Below are 21,022 nucleotides of genomic sequence, written 5' to 3'. Positions count from 1 at the left end.
GATAGATAGATAGATAGATAGATAGATAGATAGATAGATAGATAGATAGATAGACAGACAGACAGACACGTGAGAGAGGGGGCTGAAATAAAACAATGCCTTGTATTGGGAAAAAAACGTATAATTCAAACCAAAATCCAAATTCAATGCTAAATTGTAGCCAGGATGTACTTACCAAGCTACATTAAACAAGTTGTCAGTAATAAACCTCTCCATGTTTTAAGTAGTTTTGTTTGTAAGAGAATCTAATCTTCCCAAACCTCTAAACTGTGCCCCAGGGCAGCCCCAGGGGCAAATGCAGCAACTCAGTACTGCCAGGAAGCTGCGGAGCTCAGAATTGCCAGCTTGCCAGGAAGCATGCTCCCAGGAAGGCTCCTGCAGATACGCAGCTGCGTGTACACACAGAGAGAGTTTCACTTACTTCAAATTTCTCTGTAATCCTTGTTCCTCTAAGTGAAAGTAGCAGGGACCGCACTGCAGTTCCTTATCACTCTAAAGCTCAGCTATGTCCTCTCTTTCAGCCTTGGGTATTCTTGAGTGGAGTCTCTTCAATGAATGCTATCTTAAAGTCTAAACAAAAAGCAAAAATCTCCCAAGTTAGGCCAGCGGCACTGCATAAAATCAGCGGTCAACAACGCAGGCAACAGCCTCTATCAGTGAGATGATTCACAGCAGGGTATATTTAGAACGGTGCTTTCCAGAGGGCGTTGAGATGCCAGATTCGGGAAATAGGTAAGGGCTACATCCCAAGACTTTCTCTGAAGAAAGAACACCAAAATATGAATAAAAAGAGTTTCCTCTTTGAAGTCCCCAGGCCCCCGGTGTCTTCGAGGCTGCACTTGCCCAGCCTGGCCTTGGTGGAGTCATCCATTACTGGGTAAATCCACATGAAACCTGAGGACACTTCCGTGGAGGGCACAGTCGGAGGCAATGTGGCAACTCCACATGGGACCAGCCTTTTATGGCCTGAACTAGAGAGGCCTGATAGCAGCTAATGGACCAGAAATAGCTCTTGACACTAAGAGAGCCCATCAGCTGTTGCAAGCAGCCTGGCCAGCAGCCACTTCGAAAACAACTCAGTTGGCCGCATTGTTTCTTGCTTGTTTTATAGAGAAATTAAGAAGGTACCCTGGCTGCTGAGCAGCTGAAAATACAGAATTAGATGAGCTAACATGCCTCCAGTGCTAGGACTTAGACTAAAAGAAAGATCAGCATGCCATGGATAAAACCTAGATCCCAAACACCACAGAAAGAAAGACACACAGAGAGACTAGTTCACAGGTGACAGGGCACACACAGTAGCACAAGCCTTCACAGACTGGTAGCCCGGTAGCCCCCTCTACACTGCTTACGCCACTCCCCGGGGAGGATTGCCAGTCTACGTTCTGTAAAGCTATGTGAACATTTTGCTTACAACCCTGATTTATCCTCCCAGTCAACAAGACCTGGCTACCATCACCGTTTCTCTTCAAAATCGCACAGACCTTAAGTACTAAAAACAACAACAAAAACAATCACAACCACTTCTTAAAAGGTCACTTGCACTTTTTAAACAAACACTGAAACTGAACATCACAGCTCCCGTTTACAAAGGTACTTACCAGGGCAAGCACCCCTGCTGTGAACAAGCCCAAGAGTCCTAATTGTCTTCCATAGCTTTGATGTAAATCGGGAAGCTCATTAAGTCTTGGGCCAGGAGCAGCAGAGCTGTGTGCTGTGTGGGCCTCTGGCTGGTATGCCTCTGACTGTCACGTTCCCAGACCACCAGCTGCATCGGCCAGGAGTGGGGAGGGTTCACAACAAGGGTCAAAATTCCTGTCACTAGTTAACCCTACAGGACAATACCATCCCGAAAAAAAAGTAACCCTTGGCCAGGTGAAAGTGTTGTGCTGTGTGGTTCAAAATACTAAAAGAATGCTGCAGCCATGAGAAAAGGAGAATGTCTGCGGTGATGGAGAAGCTAAGTATCGTGACTCCATCCATGGATCAAAACACCATAGCCTTACAAGTGTGTACCATGGCCTTACAAATAAGTACTTTTTTTTTTTTTCTGAATTTACATTTCTTTTTTTTTAATTCTTTATTAATTACATTTTATTCACTTTATATCCCCGTGGTTCCCTCCCTCCTCCCCTCCCAATCCCTCCTTTCCTCTTCCCTCTGCATGCATGCCCCTCCCCAAGTCCACTGATAGGGGAGGTCTTCTTTTCCTTCCTTCTGATCCTAGTCTATTAAGTCTCATCAGGAATGGCTGCATTATCTTCTTCTGTGGCCTGGTAAAGCTGCTCCCCGCTCAGGGGGGAGGTGATTAAAGAGCAGGCCAATCATGTCAGAGACAGTCCCTGTTCCTATTACTATGGAACCCACTTGGACACTGAACTGCCATGGGCTACATCTGTGCATAGGTCCTAAGTTATCTCCATGCATAGTCCTTGGCTGGAGTATCAGTCTCAGGAAAGACCCCTGTGCTCAGAATTTTTGGTTCTGTTGCTCTCCTTGTGGAGTTCCTGTCCTCTCCAGATCTTACTGTTTCCCACTTCTTTCCTAAGATTCCCTGCACTCTGCCCAAAGGTTGTCCATAAGTCTCAGCATCTGCTTTGATAGTCTGCAGGGCAGAGCCTTTCAGAGGTCCTCTGTGGCAGGCTCCTGACTTGTTCCCTCTTTTCTCCTTCTGATGTCCATCATCTTTGCCTTTCTGGATAGGGATTGAGCATTTTAGCCAGAGTCCTCCCTCTTGATTAGTTTCTTTAGGTGTACAGATTTTAGGTTTATCCTATATTATATGTCTATATGAGTGAGTATATATCGTGTGTGTCTTCTGCTTCTGGGATAGCTCACTCAGGATGATATTTTTATATGCTGATTTAAAATGTGGACAGTAGATAATCTGGGGAAGATGTGACAATTGGACACCAGCTTCAGACTGTTTTGTTCAAGGCTTAAAACAGTTTGTCAAGCTAATTTTTATTTATTTATTTTTTCCGGAGCTGAGGACTAAACCCAGGGCCTTGGGCTGGCTAGCAAGGACTCTACCACTGAGCTAAATCCCTAACCCCTTTCAAACTATTTTTTAATCCTCTTCTAGATGACAATCATACAAAAATTTCCAGCATAACTTCGGCATCTAATTTGAGTTGTGATCCCCATCTCATTTTCTCTCTTACAAATTTAGCGTTTCCCCAGTTTTTAAGTTTATTTTATCTTGTTTAAGCCCTTGTTGATACTGTGTGTGTGGTGGTGTGTGCCTGCCTGTGTGTACACAGGTAAGTACGTCCATTTGCACACTGAGGCCAACAGAGGACATGGTATCTTCCTCTAGGGCTCTTCACTGTCTGCCATGAGGCAGCTAGGTTCTCTCACTAAACCTGAAGCTTAGACTCTTTCAGGTTGGTTGCCTGTCCCGTGAACCCCCTGGATCTGCCTGTCTCCATCTCCTCAACACTGGGGTTAGGGAACCCCAAAGCCACATAAAGTGCTGAAGAGTCTGAGGTCCTCCTGCTTGCACCACAAATGCTCCCCCCCAGAAGCTATCTCCCAACTCTGTTTTGTTTTTGTTTGTTTGTTTGTTTGTTCTTTCTGTTTTTAAAACAGGCTCTCACTAGGTAGCCAAGGGTAGCAGATAACTCACTATGCAACCCAGGCTGGCTTGAACTCACAAACTTGCTGCCTGGGGCTCCTGAATGCTGGGATTAGAGACATACAACTGTGTCCATCTCACTTTATGTATTTGTACAAGGAATTTTGCTCTGCAGCCAAGCAGTGTCAAAATAAATAAAATTCTCTGAAAAACAAAAACAGTCAACTATGAGAAAAATGGGAGAAGAAAATTGGACTGCTTCTTCAGTTTGTTTTCCCAAAAAAAGATCCAATGTCTCTGGACAGACACACAGCACCATGTGTCTGATCTACACATGGCTGGCCCAACGTGTCTAACTGATGTGATCTGGATCAGGCAGGCTGAGCCCCCAGTCTCCTCCCTATCCTTTCCAACTTCGATTATCTCGATCCCAGTGAATTCTAATCACACAATCCACTTAAACAAGGTCCTCAAGTTTTGGGTTAAGTCAGAAAAATGCCCGCCAGACCCAGAATTCAAAAAAAAAAAATTGTAAAATATAAAATTCAAATAAGTTAAAATTAGTGCTAAGAACTCATACTCAGATATTTCCAATGTCGTTGACAAGAAACTATTTCTCACATGCTATTCTTCACCACTAGTACTTTGACAATACTGACTATCAATAAATGTCACATCAAGCTGAGCTTGGTGGTGTACACCATTAATCCCAGCACTGAGACGGCAGACCTCTGGGTTCAAGACCAGCCTGGTCTACAGAGTAAGCTCCAAAACAGCCAGGGCTACACAGAGAAACCTTGTTTTAAAAAAAATAATCAATCAATCAATAAACTGTAATATTAATTTTATTATGAATTCTAATCTGTCATGAAATAATGTAAGGACCACAACCATTGATGATGATACAGTTTCTAAGAAAAATGCAGTTAGACTAATCTTATATTAAGAATGAACATACAGAAAAGTAAAATACAACTTTCCATCATCCCCAAAAAAAGGCAAAATACTGACATGTAAACCGGTGCTAAAGCCACAAAATGCTGATGAAAAACACCCAGAATGATTTCAACAAATCAGTGGACATGTACTATGTTCATGGACCAGAGAAGTCGACATAATAGCGATATCAATGCCAAAATGACTTGCAAGCATTATATCAGAACCACAAGAGAATTTTTTGCTTATTCTAAAATTCATATTTAAGAGCTCATGCTCTAAGCTAAGGAAAATAATCTTGACAAGGAAAAATATGACACTGATGGTAAAGAAATATGTTTTGACATGGACAGATCCATGGTTGTCCTGGGTAATCCCTTGGGAAGAGGGAGTCTCTTCAGATCTGACTGGCTGTGGCCCTGTTGGTAGAAAACAGTCTTGACGGCTGGCTGATGTGGAAGGTCCCAGGCCACAGTGGCCAGTACCACACTGGGCACGTAGTCCCATGTATAGAAGAAAACTGCCTGAGCATGAGCCAGAGAGCAGGCCAGTAGGCTGCCTTCCTCCAGTTTCTGCTTCAGCTCTTGCAATAACTTCCCTTGGGGTTAGATTGTGACCTAGAAATGTATGACAAAATAAAACATCTCCTCCCCAAGTTACCTTTATTCGTGATGTTTAACACAGCAACAGCAAACCAAACTAGACACTGGCGCAGAATAAGGAACTCAGTAATTGGCCTACAGCAAATATGGCCAGCTGTTAAGAGCTCCTGGGCAGCAGCAAACAAACAAACAAGCATTCTTCACTGTGGTGTATCCACACCACTGAATACGACTATGGAATAAAATAACCAATTACTGACACATGTATTGACCTGGAAAAATGTTCCAGGAATCAAGCTGAGCAAAAGAAGGCCAAACCCGGACTGCTAAAGTGTAGATTCATTTCTATAATTTCCATAGTAACAGGAGCAGGCAGTGATGACCCAGGTTAAGGATGCAGTGAGCAGGCTACAGAGGGAACCATGGGGGGGGGGGGAGCTTGTCACATGACTCTCTGTTCATCTACTGAGTGTGCCAGTGGCAGTGTCCTTGTTGGAATCCCTCTCCATAGTCTGCAAGATGTTCCCACTGGAATATTGGGTGAGGAGATACGATCTCTTTATATGACATTGCCACTGGGAACACTAGCTGAGGAGATGTGACCCCTTTGTATTAATTCTTTTTAGTTTTTGCTTACTCTGTGAATGTACATACTTGTGTGCACATATATGCGTGTGTTGCTTGTCTGTACCCATGAGAACACACAGAGGTCAGAGGAGGGCTTCGGCTGTTCTCCCCTGTCACTTTCTACCTTACTCCCTCGAGGAAAGGTCTCTCACTGAACCTAAAACTTAAGTTTTGTTTTGCTGTCTAGGCTGGCAGCCAACAAACTCCAGCAATCTCCCTGTCTCCACCCCCAGTCCTGGGGTTACAGGGGCATGTGCTTGCTTTTCTTTTTTTTTTTTTTTTTTTTCCCGGATCATTTAGACTTTTTTTTTTTATTTTTTATTTTTTCTTTTTAGTTACATTTTGTTAACTCTGTGTCCCAGCTGTATCCCGCTCCCTCATTCCCTCCCCAACCCCACACTCCCTCCCTGGTCTCCTCCCTGCCCCTTTCCAAGTCCCCTGATAGGGGAGGACCTCCTCCCTTTTCATCTGTCCCTGTTTTATCAGGTATCTTCAGGGCTGGCTGCAAAGTCCTCCTCTGTGGCCTAACAGACTGCTCCTCCCCTGGGGGGAGGTGTCAAACAGCCTGCCCTTGAGATCCTGTTAGAAATAGTCCCTGTCCCCCTTACTTTGGAAAACTACTTGGTTACTGAGCTCCCACAAGCCACATCCGAGCAGAAGTTCTAGGTTATATCCATAGATGGTCCTTGGTTGAGTTTCAGTCTCAGAAAAGACCCTGTGCCCAGATATATTTGGTCCTTGTAGAGCTCCTATCCTTTCCATATCATACTAACTTCCCTTCTTTCATATGATTCCCTGCACTCTGCCGAGGGTTTGGTTATGAGTCTTAGTGTCTGCTTTGAAACACTGCTAGGTAGAGTCTTTCAGATGCCTTTTGTGGTAGACTCCTGTCATAAGTTCAATGCACATCCCATTTGTCTTTCTAAATGAGGATTAATCACCTTCGCCTGTGTCCACTTTCTTGATTATCTTCTTTAGGTGTGTAGATTTCATTATGTTTATCATGTCTTGTAGGTCTATATAAGCGAGTATATACCAAGTTTGTCTTTCTCCTTCTGGGATACTTCACTCAGAATGATCTTTTCTAGATCCCACCACTTGCCTGCAAATTTCATGATTTCCTCCTTTTTGATTGCTGAGTAGTATTCCATTGTGTAAAAATACCACAATTTCTGTATCCATTCCTCCGTTGATGGACATCTGGGTTGTTTCCAAGTTCTGGCTATTACAAATAAAGCTGCTACGAACATGGTTGAACAAATGTCCTTGTTGTGTACTTGAGCAAATTTTGGGTATATACCTAGGAGTGGTATAGCTGGGTCTTGAGGTAGCACTACTCCTAGTTGTCTGAGAAAGCGCCAGATTGACTTCCAGAGTGGTTGAACCAGTTTACATTCCCACCAGCAATGGAGGAGGGTTCCCTTTTCTCCACAACCTCTCCAGCATGTGCTATCACTTGAGTTTTTCATCTTGGCCATTCTGATGGGTGTAAGGTGAAATCTCAGGGTCGTTTTGATTTGCATTTCCCTAATGGCTAGTGCTTGCTTTTCATATGGGTGCTGAGCCATCTCCCCAGCCTCCCAGGATGTCTCCCAGGACTGGGAAACTCAAGACAAATAATGTCACACGCATCTGCTTCAACCGGGGAAATTAATCCTGCTTTCCCAACTGACTGCCCTTCAACCCTGCGTCTTGGTCCCCTAAGCCGGGAGCCAGGTGCAGCCCTAACCTCAGAACCTTTCTGGGAGAGCCTCAGACTTCTTGTCTGCTTCCGCTCACAGTCAAGCCAGGCCTGTTCCAGGAGTCCCCAAGCTCTTTTCTCCCTCATAGCCACCACTCACACCACATCCAGCCTGCTGCTTCCCTGCCCCAGCTTCCGCCCAGCTCTGGTTTCCATGCAGAGCTGTCTCTACCGGACAGGTGTGCATTAGTTACTCTTCGCCTTGCTTGCCAAGCTTTACCATTAAACTGGCTAAAGATTTAATAATAGTCTTTTATAAATTATACTTGAGAAATTACACTTAGCCTGGAGGTCACCTCATTTCTGGCCAGGAACTGATTTTCTCTTAGAGCTTTGGCAATTTCTCCAGGTACTGTCTGGCACAGCACTACTGGCAGAACACAGAGTGTACAGGGTACACTGCATGACCCCTCATGGCTCTTGAGTGGCCATGTCACTGCCACCCCATCAAGTCAACCACAAGAAGCCACACAAGCCACACTGCCATAATAAGGCCTCCTGTCTCCAGTGAATGCCTGTCCCTCTTCCTCACTCAGGAAAGCCCTCACCACCCTTAAAATTCCACTAAACCCTTCCCTGGCCCTGAAAGCACAGAGGACCCGTGATTTCTTTATATCTGAGGAACATGGGTCAGCCACTCCATAAAGGTAATAAATGTTTGTGATGTGAAACCCACAAGCACTTATGGTAGACTTTCTTTCTTTCTTTCTTTCTTTCTTTCTTTCTTTCTTTCTTTCTTTCTTTCTTTCTTTCTTTCTTTCTTCCAGCTCCTTTTCTTTGCTTTCTTTTGTTTAATATGTGTGTGGATGTGTGTGCACTGTGTTTGTATATGCATCTGATGGCCAGAGGTCAACCTTGGGTGTCACCTGTATGAGGTATTGTTTCTTTAATACCTTAGCATCTCCCTAAGACCTAGGACTGCTGAGTAGACGCAGCTGAGTGGCCAGTGCACTCCAGAGACGCTCTTGGCTCCCCTTTCCCAGCGCTAGGATTTTAAGTGCATGCTTCATTGTCTAGGTTCTGGGGACAGCACATTTCCAAGCCCTAGGTGTTTTAATGCAGTTACAAGACTTTCTGCTTTTTCTCAGGATCATGAATCAATGCATAATTCAGAAAGCAAGCTAGGTAGGGCTTACCAAGGGTTTCTGGGTAGCAGCCTTGGTCTCATTATGTCCCTTCTTGTTCTAAAAGAATCGTGACATTGGAGCCTGACCAGGACAGGGAAAGCATGGCCACAATACTCTTAAGGCTTCTGCCTTCTGAAGAGTCCTGCCTTTTAATGGCAATGAACTTGGGCAGTTACTGAACATCTTTTTAAAGCTGCTCATTTCCAGGAGATGGAAGACTACAGAGTCAGGGCCTGTGTACCTACTATCCTGATCCCTGCTATGGCAGGACAAGACTTGGATTCATTCGCAGGGTTCTAACAAGGCTGTGGATAGTCTCCTAATCTCCATGCATCAGGGTGGGCATAACACTGTGGCCATCTATCCCATACTCATTTTGCTTGTGTGTCGCTTTATTTAAAAGACAAATATCTTCAGTAATGATGATTCCTAGTCAATCCCTTGCTTTCTTGGTCATTCAGGTAATCTGTGGAGTCTGTCTGTCTGTCCTCTCTTTCTGAAAGCTTCTGGCAAACTCAACTGGCTTCAGATGAAGATCTTTTGAGCTCTGGGGTTATTTGTAAGTCAGTGGGTTGAACAAATGACGCAGCTGATTCTCCCTAGTGGCAACCCCAGAGCCACGGCTGCACTACAAAGTTCAGCCCAGACATGCTGGCTTCGGGATCAAAATGAAACAGGAGTTTGCCAGGGGTGAGCCTGGCCCAGACTCCAGGGACACGGCCTCGGTTTCAGTTTGACCAACATCACATTCCTGGACACCAGGGTAAGATTGCTACGAGCAAGCAGAGATGTCCAAAGTGTGACATGCTCCAGTCAGTGTTAGACATCTAAAAATAGGGACTTTCTGTCTCCTTGGAGCAGCAGACATGGTATGGCAGAACCCCAGGGACTCTTCTCCAGCGAGGCAGAGTTGACGGACATACCCAAATGAGTGAGGACTTCCTGCACCAGCAAAGATGTGCCGGCCTTCTCCTTTCCATACACGCGCACCATCATCAGGTCCAGCACCACTGTGATTCCTCCACTGGCCTAGACACCAACAGAGAACTGCCCACCCCGAGTCCTGAGTGAAGAGCATGCCGAACCTCTTTCTTCCCAAGGATTGCCAGAAAAAGGTAAGCCCTGTGCTATTGCCAGGAATCCAGGAGCACTATACCCTGGAATCGGGTATGAGGTGGCCTGGAAGAACATGCCCTCAGAGATGTGCACCACCCAGCTGGTAGCACACACCTGCAGCCTGGGAGGGTTCTAGCTTATCCTGTCCAGAAACACGTGATGGCTGCATCATGGCAATTCCAGAGCCTAATAAACTTACAATGAGGGGAGCCAACAGTACAGTAAGTCCATCGAGCTAGACCCTCCATAGTGAAATAATCCCACAGCACTTGACGCTCTACGGTACAGCAATTCCACAGCAGTGGGCCACGCATGGCATAGACATTCTACATCGCTGGGCTCTCCACAGTGTGCCACTCCACAGCACTGGAAAATCTACAACACTCTTATGCTACAGCATTGGATCCTGCAGGCTAGAGTCACCCAGCAACACGGGGCACACAGTGGGATGATAATTCTACAGCAAGGACCCCACACCGGAAGTCATCATAGAACCCTGAACGTACAAGGGCAATTCTATATCATAGTACCATCCACGGTTCAGTGAGCCTACAGCTCCTTACAGTCATTCTGCAGCACTGGACACGCGAAGGTGACACAGTCCACATCACAAAAATTCTATAGGCATGTGCAGTTCAACATTTCTACTGTGCTGGACGTACGTGGTAGCATCATTCTACCCTGCTGGACTTGTGACTCAAGTGCAGTCATTCTCCGGGGGCAGACTCTCAAGGCACAGTCACTCTGTGACACCGGGCCCTGCACATTACACTTCTGCTACAGCAGCAGACCCTTCACAGTACAACCGTTCTATAGCACCGGAACCTACACATAGTTAACGTGATGGGCTCTACTGTACCGTCAGGCCACAGTGTCGGACCCTCCACCGAGCAGTCATTCTGCAGTCAGAATCTGCAGGAATACTGTTACCATAGACAACTGGACCCTCCACAGCACCAGCCTCCTGCAGAGCTGGACTCTCCACGACGGAGTTACAAGCAACTCTACAGCCGTTCTACAAAGCTGGATCCACACACAGTACTCTCGTTCTCCTGAGTGCATCCTGCATGACACATTCATTCTAAACTGCTAGACACGCCACGATATAGCCACTCTACAGCCTTGGCCCACGGAAGACACAGTCATTGTGGAGTGCTAGAGCCTCCATTACGCGGTCCTCCTATAGCCCTGGCCAGTCCACCGTACAGCCACTCCACAACAGTGGACACGACACTCCACAGTACAGTAATTCTGCAGTGCTCAATGGTCTACGGTAGAGTCCTCTAAAGTGCCGAGTCCTCTACCACACAGGAACCCTACAGCAATGGTCACTCTACAGAACAGTAATTCTTCAACCCTGGACACCCCACAGTACAGTAATCCTAAGTGCTGGACTCTCCCCAGTTCAGCTATTCTCCAGAGATGAACTCTCTCCAGTCAAGTCATTCGAGAGAGCTGTACTCACGTGGTACAGACCTCCATAGCTTGGGACTCTCCATGGTACAGCCATTCTACAGTGCCGGACTCTTTACGGTACGGTCATCCCACACCACAGCTGGACTCACCATTGCATAGTCATTCTACAGCACTGTAGCCTCATGGCACAGTTGCTCCTAGCCCTGCACTCTCCACATTACAGCAATCACACAATGATGGGCATCTCATGGCCCAGTCACCGCGCAGCGCGGGACACGACGCAGTACAGTCTTCTATGGCGCCGACTCCCTCCACTGTCGGCACGCTACACGTGTGGACCCTCCAGTGCACACTGTATGTACCATGTCACTGTGCTGTCACGCCTTGCCTGTGTACGTCGCTTCAGCTTGGCAATGGGAACACAGGTCCCCAACAGTACAAGTTGAGGAAAAATAAGCAATGGAAGGATTCAGAAGGCAGCTGAATCCATCAAACATGCATTTCAGTTTCTTAATGTTCTCATTTCCCTGCCATTAGGGAAGATTCGATTTGTGTCCAGGCACTGAAAATCACTGGCCTGGGCCAAGTGTCCCTCTGTAGCTACATTCAGTTCTACAAGAACCAAGACTCTGTCATTCCCTGACAAAGCACCATCTCAAATTACAAAGCAGAAGCACAACAGCTTCCAGGGGAAGGGTGAGGGACCATAGGGGACCAAGAAAGAAAGGGGGCAGAGAGAGATGGAATCCATGGGTCAAGAAGGAAGAAAGAAGACTCAATAGATGGGGGGGGGGGGAGACAAGAACAAGACATACCTCAGCCTCTCTCTCCCAAGGACAGTACAGCAGACCATCCCTTCAAAGATCTGAGTCCTGAGGCCAAGTGACTTACCCATGCCTCTTAACAAAGAGCAGAGTTAGGCTGGAAAACACACTTGATCCATGCTGCAGTAGAATAGGAAGATCCATTGTGTGGGAGGAAGGAAGTGTCTACATTTGCATAACCAAAGTTCCTCCCTACGATTCCCCTCATGGCTCCACAGAGACCCAGGATCATGAAATATGACCTATGTGAGGACAGACATTCTGTCTGCTTTGTGGCCTGTTTGGTGTCAGAACCTAGAACAGGGCCTAGGAGATCGGCTCAATAAATAGTTGCTGAAAGATTGCATTAGTATTAGTTCTAGGGCTGGGGAGACTGCATGGTTGATAAAGTGCTTGCTTATGCAAGCATAAGGACCTGTGTTTGATTCCCCAGCAAGCTAGGGGAAGCGTGTAACCCCAGAACGGGGAAGCTTGTAACCCCAGAATGGGGAGGCAAGGACAGAAGGATCTCTGGAGCTCACCAGCCAGCCGGTCTAGAGGAGTTAGTAAGCTGCAGTTTCAGGGAGAGACCTTATTTCAAAAACTAAAGAGGAGAGTGACTGAGGAAGATACCCCCCCTACACACACACACCCCACTCACACAGAGAAGGGGGGAGGGGAGAAAGAGGGAGGTCCTAAAGAAAAACTACCAGAGTTAAGAGTATTTTACAGGTAGAGTTGACCCTTGGGGTACCCTTGCCTCACCTTACCCCAGGCTGGCTCTGGGCTGATGATCCCACATGCCTGAATTAGTCTGTCTCCTTCCAAAGTGCCTCTTTGGGAAAGAGTTCTCTCATTAAACAGTCTGATGTCAGTATGGAGCTCCCTGGCTTTCTCCATGCATTCTTATTCTACAGGCTTGGCATCAGTTAAACAAGGAGGGAGGCACAGCAACCTTCATGGACAGCTATCTGAAGTCCTGAAGGCAGGATCGCTTTTCAGAGGGGCCCTGCGTGATGTGTGCAGATGATGGCCAAGCAGGCAAGTTTATTCCTTTCTCCCCAGAAACACAAGAATGCTTCCTGTACCAACAAGTATTAATTGAAACCCCTAGTGAGCCATCCAGGATATGAAAATTACAGTAATCTAATCTTGTAAAGGAAGAAGTACAAATCACAGTTACACAGTCTGACAAAGAGAAAGTGATTAATGTCAGGCCGCCTCAAGGTTAGGGCCCATGGTGACCGCTCCCTGAGAACCACAGTCGAATAAAGAGACCCACCAGGCGAACACCAGAATCAACATCCTGGTTTTCATACTTAGGCTGGGGTTGGGGAGGGCTGCCTCGTTCTCAGGACAACACTCAGAGGACTTCTCGGGCTGGGCAATGATCCCAGGGCCTCAGGAGAAGAGGGAAACCCTTTCGGTTCTTGTGACTCTGGGGCTGCCTGTAGGCTCCGAGGTTCCTTTACCGGGGACTGCAAGTTCTGTGGACTCAGGGTGTCTAACAAAACCACCTAGAAACCCCAATCCTCTGCAGGAAGGACCACGGTCTGTGCAGGGCACAGTCAAGACGAGGATTGCGACTGCGCCCCACCCAGCAATAGCACAGCTCTGAGGAAGTCCTGGCCCATCCCTGAAGCTGCTCCCTGCGTCCCATTTCCTAGAAGCCACAACCCAAGCACCCTGGGAAAGCTGGTCAGGATGCCTGCAGCCTGGAACCAGTGCTTGCTCGTCTCTCTCTCTCTCTCTCTCTCTCTCTCTCTCTCTCTCTCTCTTTTTTTTTTTTTTTTTTTTTTTTGCACAGCTGTATTCAATTTTCTGTCCTTGGGGTTTTTAAGGAACATTTATTCCAGGGCCAGGATTCTCAAGTTTTATGGTTATACAACTCCCTCCCAGGGCCAAAGAATGTTTGAAAAGTCTTAAGTCCAGAGATGGGAATTAGTGAAACAATCCAAAGAAACTGAAACGAGAAACACTAAGACCTGTTCCAATTCAGAGTCAGCCTCTTACCTTACTGCAGTGCACGCCCTGTTTGCCCTTCAAGGCTGTTTGACCTTATTTTTCATGCAGTTACAGGTAGGATGCATGTTCGGGGGGTGTGTGTGGGGAAGATGGAGAACGGGAGAGTACACAGGTAGGAGAGGCATGCAGAGGTACAAAGGTCCGCTACAGCCATTGTTCCTCCTTCCTGTCCCACAATAAATGTTATTATAAATTAGGCCTAGAGATTAATTAGATTTAATAAAAGACTTTTAAGAGAAAGTGATTCCTTTAGAAAGACTATATTCTGGTTAATTATGCCTGATAGAGAGTTGGATGCCCTTGGTATTTTTGGTAGCTGACAGCAGAGAAAAGGAGAAAGGAAAAAAAAATGGGGAGAGAAAGGAGGGAAGGAGGAAAGGAGGGAGGGAGAGGAGAGAAAGAACTCAGGAGGAGAAGACACATACAATTTTACTTAGAATTTTCATGGGATGTTTAATTGATTGTCTGGAAGTCAATTTCATCAATATCTAGCCATCCCTGCCAGGTATAATAACAGTGACAACAGAAGACAGCCCCCGCCCATGGAGTGCCAAGCAACTGTCTAAATGCAACTCCACAGCCCTGCTTAGGAAGGCCCCAGTTCCCTCACCTGGCCTCTTCTGCCATCTTCTCACTAGCTCACCCCACCACAGCCATCTGTCCACCCAGGTGTGAGCACATTCCTTCACTCTACCCTGAAGTCTCCCACAGGCTTGAGGCTGCCTTCACAGGAGCGTCTGAGCCAACAGCAAGGCAAGACTCAGGCTCTGGGGCCTGAAGTTTATGACACAGCACACACCACCCACATTAGAGACCTGGCTACTGCCCAAGACAAATGAGATGTTTCTGAGAAACAAAGCAATTTGCACAGATCCACCGGAAGCACATGGAATCGAAACTCCTCCTTGTCAGCAGCACCTGCTACCCACAGCAGATCCGAGAAGAACCAGACAACAAGCACACTGACCTGGCCTGGCCCTGGCCATGGTGAGGCCTGCTGCAGCCTAGCCGCAAGGCTGAGTCCCCAGCAGAGGTTTCCAACCCTTCTTCTCTGCAGCACTTTCTCTCACTCTTCACAAATCAAGCCATGGAAAGTATCCCTTAGCACACAGCTAAGGATCAAAGGTCAACCATTTCTTCCTAGATAACCACTTAGTGCGCAGTGACTGGAAGTTGACAGATGCTAAAGTCCGAAGCCAGATGAAAACAAAATTCAAAAAAAGATGCCTTTTCTGGAATAGCAACATTTTAAAGAAAGTAATACTGGAAACTTTTTTTCCACAAAACCCCCAATACATAATTCTCACATGTACAATAAAATATAGCAAAGCAACTCCCAGCTCATAGGGTCAAAAATAAACCACACACACACACACACACACACACACACACACACACACACACACACATGTCTTTGCAGGAAGAAAAACAAATACTGCTCAGACTGATCACAATGAGCCCTGAACTCATTTGCTCAAACCATGATATTTGCTCAAAACTTAGCACTAGGGTTTTCCAGTCTGAGGAGCAGCCTGTCCGGGAGGAACAGCTTCCCAAGAGGAGGGATGACTGGGCTGTCGCTTGAGGGAACACGCATCTCAAAATGCAATTTTCAATCATCTAAATTATTAAAGAAGTCTGGTAGTGATGGGGGCACACTAACAGAGGTGGCAAAAGCCAGTCAGTATCTTTGACATTTCCAAAAAGCACACCCTAAGTCAATCAGTCTCAGTCTCTCTCTCTCTCTCTCTCCCTCTGTCCCCTCTACCTTAACATTGGGGCCTGCCTCCGTATTCCAGTCATATAAACACAAACAGCAAAGCACTTGCTGTCAGGACCCCACAGCGTCTAAGAGCATAGTGTCCTCTCTAACTTTCCTCCCAATCACAGTTTGGGAGGAACAAATCACCTCAAGTGCCTTGGTGGTAAAGCTCATGGTTAGCATGTGCCAGGCTTTGGGCACAATACACAGCAAAACAACAAAACACAGTCGCAACCACCGGAGAACAGAGAGCACCATGGCAGTCTTCCCCGGACTCCGGCTCTGCAAAACCTTCCTGTGTGCCTACTCGGTCTGCAGGTTCTCAGGCACTGCTACGTGTGTGATCATTAACCATGGGAGCATTAGGCCTTCTGACCCAACAGCCATCCCTGCAGTGCCCTTCAGCAGAGCAGGAAGTGATGCTGTCTGTTCCCCAGCATCAAACAGCTGTCTCCCTCTGCCTGCCTTCTCACTTGCTACTCTGCCTTGGCGCACTCCGACTTGGTGTCACCAAGGCCGAGCCATTCCTGAGGAGAATGTGGACAACACCCATCTCTACGCTTCTGAAAAACAGTCCTCTCACTGAGAGCTCCGGGGTAATTCTTGACTCTGCGGACCCTCTCTCTGCACAAGTCAACTTACATCAGGGGCCTCTCTCTGCTGACCCAGGTTCTTCTGTGGCTCTGTAACTCTAACCTACCTCATACTAACCTCAGTGACCACTGGTTGTGGGTTTGCCTGTCGTGGTGTTTCACCTCCTCTCTGGACTGTACCTCAGAGTTCAACACTCATCTCCACATTTGCACCCCCAGCCTCGTGTATCCACAGAACTCAGCAGCATAGGAAAGCCCACACCCCTCCGTTCTCACCAGTACCTGTCACACCCATCCTTACACGTCTTCCACACCAGGGATGACGTGGTGCCTGATTGTCCTAAGGAACAAAGATGCTAAAAGCTTTCTCCTGCACTTCTTCACCATTACCATATCTTCTCTGAAAAACATCTATCCACGCTTCTACCCAGTCTTAATTGTTTTTTTAAGTCATAAAAGCCCTAACATGTTCTAAATATAGCCCCATACCACACATATGACTTGAAACTGTTTTTGTTTTGTTAGTCTTCTCTCAGTATGTACAGGTACATGCCCGAGAGAGTGTCCATTGTCTTTCTCTATCACGTGCACCACTGTGTCTTATTTAAGGCAGGGTCTCTTTTTGAACCAGGACCTTGCATCTCTCAGTGAGGCTGACAGCCAGCATGACCCAGAGATCCTTTTATTTGTCCCCTCAGTGCTGGGATTACAAGCATGCACAGAACTGCATCTCGCATTTTTTTTCCTACATGGGTGCTAGGGTCTAAGCTCTGGTCCTTATGATTGCACAGAAGAAGTTCCTGACCTCTGAGCCGCCTCTCCAGCCCTTTCATTTTCTTGTCCCTGCACTTTGTTAAACAGAACTCTTTAATCCTAATGACCGTCACTTCAATTCCTCTCTTGTCATTTGTGCTTTCCATGTTGTATCTTAAAAGCCACATCCTGTTGAAAATCATTAAATTCATGTTTTCTTCTAGTTTCTTCTAAGTTTCCTATCACTTTTAAAGCTGTAGCTCTCACAGTAAGCTTTTGATTAGTCTTGAATTAATTCTTGCGATATGTGTGGGGAAGGGCCTCAGTCTCATCTTTCTGCACGTGGACAGCCCGTCACCAGAGACACTGTGCCACAGACACTCAGCATTCTTTCGTCTTGGAATTGTTTTCCTAAATTTCCAGAAATCAACCAACCACAGGTGTGTGGATTTACTTCTAGACCCTCAAGTTTATCCTACGTGTCTGCATTTCCAACCTGATGCCCAGGCTGGGTTTGGAAGTAATTTTAAACCGGGAGGCTGAGTTTTCTATTTTGTTCCCTTTCAGCCTGTTGTGGACATCCTGGCTCCACCGATGTGCCTCTTCAGTCGTGGGTTAACTGCAAAGGATTCAGCTGAAGTTTTATAGAGACTGAATCGAATTAGTGGATAAATTTGGCAAGTACTGAATTTGTTGTTGTTGTTATGAGACAAGGTGTCAATGTGAGGCTCAGCCTGGCCTCAAAGCCAGCCTCTTTCTACCTTCACCTTCTGCATGCTGGGTCTACAGCATGTGCCGTTATGCCCTTCTAAGTGTACAGAGTTTTTTACGATACTAGCTATATTGATTCGTGAATATGACATGTTTTCACATTTATTTGTTTTTTTAAATTTATTTCAATGACATCTCATAGTTAACAGTGTTCTCTTCAACATCTGCCAAGTTTATTTCTATTCTTGTCATGCCACTACATGGAAAAAGTTTCATGTTATATTATTCATTTAAAGTTTACAAAATACAACTGATCTTTTCACATGTTTTATATCCTATAACCTTGTGATCTTATTCATTTTCTCTCACGCCAATGGATTCTTAAGGATTTTCTTTACATAAAATAGTGTCATCTGCTCACAAAGATAGTTCTGTCCTTTCCTTTCTAATCTGAAAGTCTCACATTTCACTTTCTTGCATAACTGCCCTGGCTACAACCTCTAGCAAATACCATATTAGCTTTCTAACCTTCATTAGTTTTGAGAGTTTCCAGGTTTACCAAAGAACTGGAACCAGGAAGAAGGACAAACTAAATGATGGACAAATGGTAGAAGGATGGATGGATGGATGGATGGATGGATGGATGGATGGATAAATCAATGTGTGGATGGAAGGGTGGATGGATGGGTGGATGGCTGGATAGATGGATGGGTTAGAGGTGAGTTATTTGGGTTCTGGGTTTTTTGATAATGAAGACTAAGTCCACAATGGGCCACCTACAGGCTGGAGATACCAAAGGATTTCTGAGCATGGCTCAGGCCAAGTCCAAAGTAATCAGAACTGAGAATGCAGTGCCAGATCTGTTGGTCCAGTTGGGCAGAAAGCCTGAGAACTTTCAGGGCTATGGTTTGAGACAGGAGTCCAAAGTCTCTAGAATTCTTGGTAATGTCCAATGACTGAAAGTAAGGATACCCCAGCTCCAGAAGAAAGACACAATCAACATCTTCTTGGCCTTTTCCAGATCTCTGACGTGCTAGCTGACTGGGTGGTGCTCGCACATGGTGAGCAGATCTTCCTCATGCATTCTACTGACTCACATGCCAATCTCCTCCCCAAATGCCCTACAAACACACACACACACACACACACACACACACACACACACACGCACGCACGGCTTGACCAGTTCTTTAGCTCTTTAGTCCCTGTCATCTAGTCAAGCCCACATATTTAAATTAACCAGCACAATTACTAAAGGGCAGTGGTGGGGTGAGCATCCTCGTCTCAGCTCTGACATCAGAAGAAAGCTTTCTGCCCATTCCGAACGGGCTTGCACAGATGTCCTTTTCAGGTGACAGCCTGACTTCCTAGTGTCGTTGAACACAAGAAAGCACGGGACTCAATCAGTGATTTCCCCGCACCTTTGCTCCCTTTCCCCCACACCCTCTGCCTACCTTCAGCTTAGCTTGCCATTGCTCACACACGTCAAGTCTGTACTGCAAGTCATCCCATCTTTCCACCTTCAACCTGTGCCAGAGGATTCAGCTATTTTCACTGTATGAACAGATCTGATGGCATCTGTATACAGTGTAGTCCAGCCAGCATTCATTATTTCCGTCCTTGTAACAACCTCTCTGAGGCCGATATACAAGGAGACAGAGGCTACCTGCCCTTCTACCATGAGGAAGATACAAATGTCAGACTCAGTATTAAAGGCAGGCCACCCAGCTCTAGGGAATCATTCTATTAAGCCTTTGTGTCTTAGTGATTTCTTTTGTCCCATGTAGTATTCATACTCTGCATATAAGCACTGCCAATCCCATCAACAGCTGCATCCTTGGTGTCTGCACCACTGTGGCTGATGTTCAGAAGATACCTGATTCCCAAGTGGAATGCTGCTCACAAGCCACAGTTTGCACAGGATCACGGCCAGCACTGCTGACTACACACAGCCATGGAGACTTGCAAGGTCCATCCGTTCTGAGATAGACCAGTTAGTTAATGCAACCTTTCCCAGTCACTTGACCACACCACCATGCCCACCGCATCAACAGCCTGGAAGCTGTGCTCCAGGAAACGCTCGGAGAAATACTGTCCCGAGGTGGGCTAATAACAGTCCTCTGCAGTAAGCCTCTGCCTCCCTTTCTGTGCCAGCTCTGTTCCTTTATAAAAAGTCTAAAGTAAGGTGAGCAAGATAAAATGTGCCCGTAATCCTAGCACTCAAGACACTGAGGCAGGAGAATCATGAGCCTGGGCTATAAGTTTGTCTAAAAACCCAAAAAGTTTAAGTTAGAGCCAGTCAGAGCTCTTTCAGGCCCACGATTCAGTTCAGGAAGAAACGCTCATATTTCCTTTAACCTCCCTGTCCTGCAGTCCCTGTTACAGGACTGCTGAGAACTCCACGTCCCTATAAGCTGGGAACACATGCTCATCCCAGGAACAGCTTACACTTCTCAGGGCTCTGTTTGGCTGTATGTTAGGTAGACGGGACCACCCTTCACCACGTGCCTTCACCTGCACTCAGAAAACAGGCTAGCACTGTGCTGTTGTCTCCAAAATGTGTGTGCCCTCCACAAAGACTCACCTTACCAGTTAAATCACGCCTTCAGATGCAGACACCCTCCTCATCGCCTCTTCAGCTTTCCAGCCTTCCAAGTTATCTGGCTGAACTCTCTGGGAAGGAGGAAGAGAGAAGGCAAGCTCTTACTTTGAGGTTTAAGAAAGACAATAGCTAATGATACAGCATACCGCCCCATGCCCAACCCTTGACGGCAGTGACAGGCATAAAAGCAGAACACCTCACTCCATAGACTTTCTCATAAACACGGAGAGTTGTGGAAGCCAGAGGGCAGAAGGCCTCCTCTGGGAGTTAGATTTCACCTCCTGGAGGCACCGGCAATGCTGGATCCCTTAGAGAAGAGGTTCTGGGTACGCAGAGGCAAGAGCAGGCACCCAGAGGGAACTGTCTCTGAACACTGGGTCCAGGGTGGGACCATCTTGAAAGCTTACTTTTCTCGAAGGCTGGGGATTATGGGACCAGTGTGCCTGCCCTAGAAGGTGCTGGAGGAGAATGCTTATCAACAAATAGGCCTCCATGTATCTTGTGTAACAAGGTGTCGTGTACAATGAGGGATGGCCGGACTGGGAGAATCGTGGCTCACATTGAAAATGGGTGAGTGCCTGTGAGGCATTCTGCTGGCTCAGCAGCGAGAGGTGCTGACACAGCAAGGCTC

At 46.5% G+C, this 21,022-nt stretch overlaps 1 protein-coding gene across 4 annotated transcripts in view; it reads right to left on the bottom strand.

Annotated features, from left to right (window-relative positions):
• Positions 1–20,385, bottom strand: part of Svil (supervillin) — a 141,002-nt gene extending 120,617 nt beyond the window's left edge. For 3 of the 4 annotated variants that reach the window (XM_055629196.1, XM_055629193.1, XM_055629194.1), the window contains exon 1: positions 14,938–15,049. In XM_055629196.1, the coding sequence (XP_055485171.1) occupies positions 14,938–14,956 (19 nt within the window). In that variant the 5' untranslated portion in view covers positions 14,957–15,049. Of the gene's footprint in view, positions 1–14,937; positions 15,050–20,378 lie in introns of those variants that run through there. The other variant, XM_055629195.1, reaches the window with a different exon arrangement.
• Positions 20,386–21,022: the final 637 nt, after the last annotated feature.

Source organism: Psammomys obesus, unplaced genomic scaffold (genome assembly GCF_907164565.1).
Source record: "Psammomys obesus unplaced genomic scaffold, mPsaObe1.curated_primary_1811, whole genome shotgun sequence".
Lineage (NCBI taxonomy): Eukaryota > Metazoa > Chordata > Mammalia > Rodentia > Muridae > Psammomys > Psammomys obesus.
Note: the sequence above shows the minus strand (reverse complement) of the source record. Positions and strands in the feature narration are given on the sequence as shown.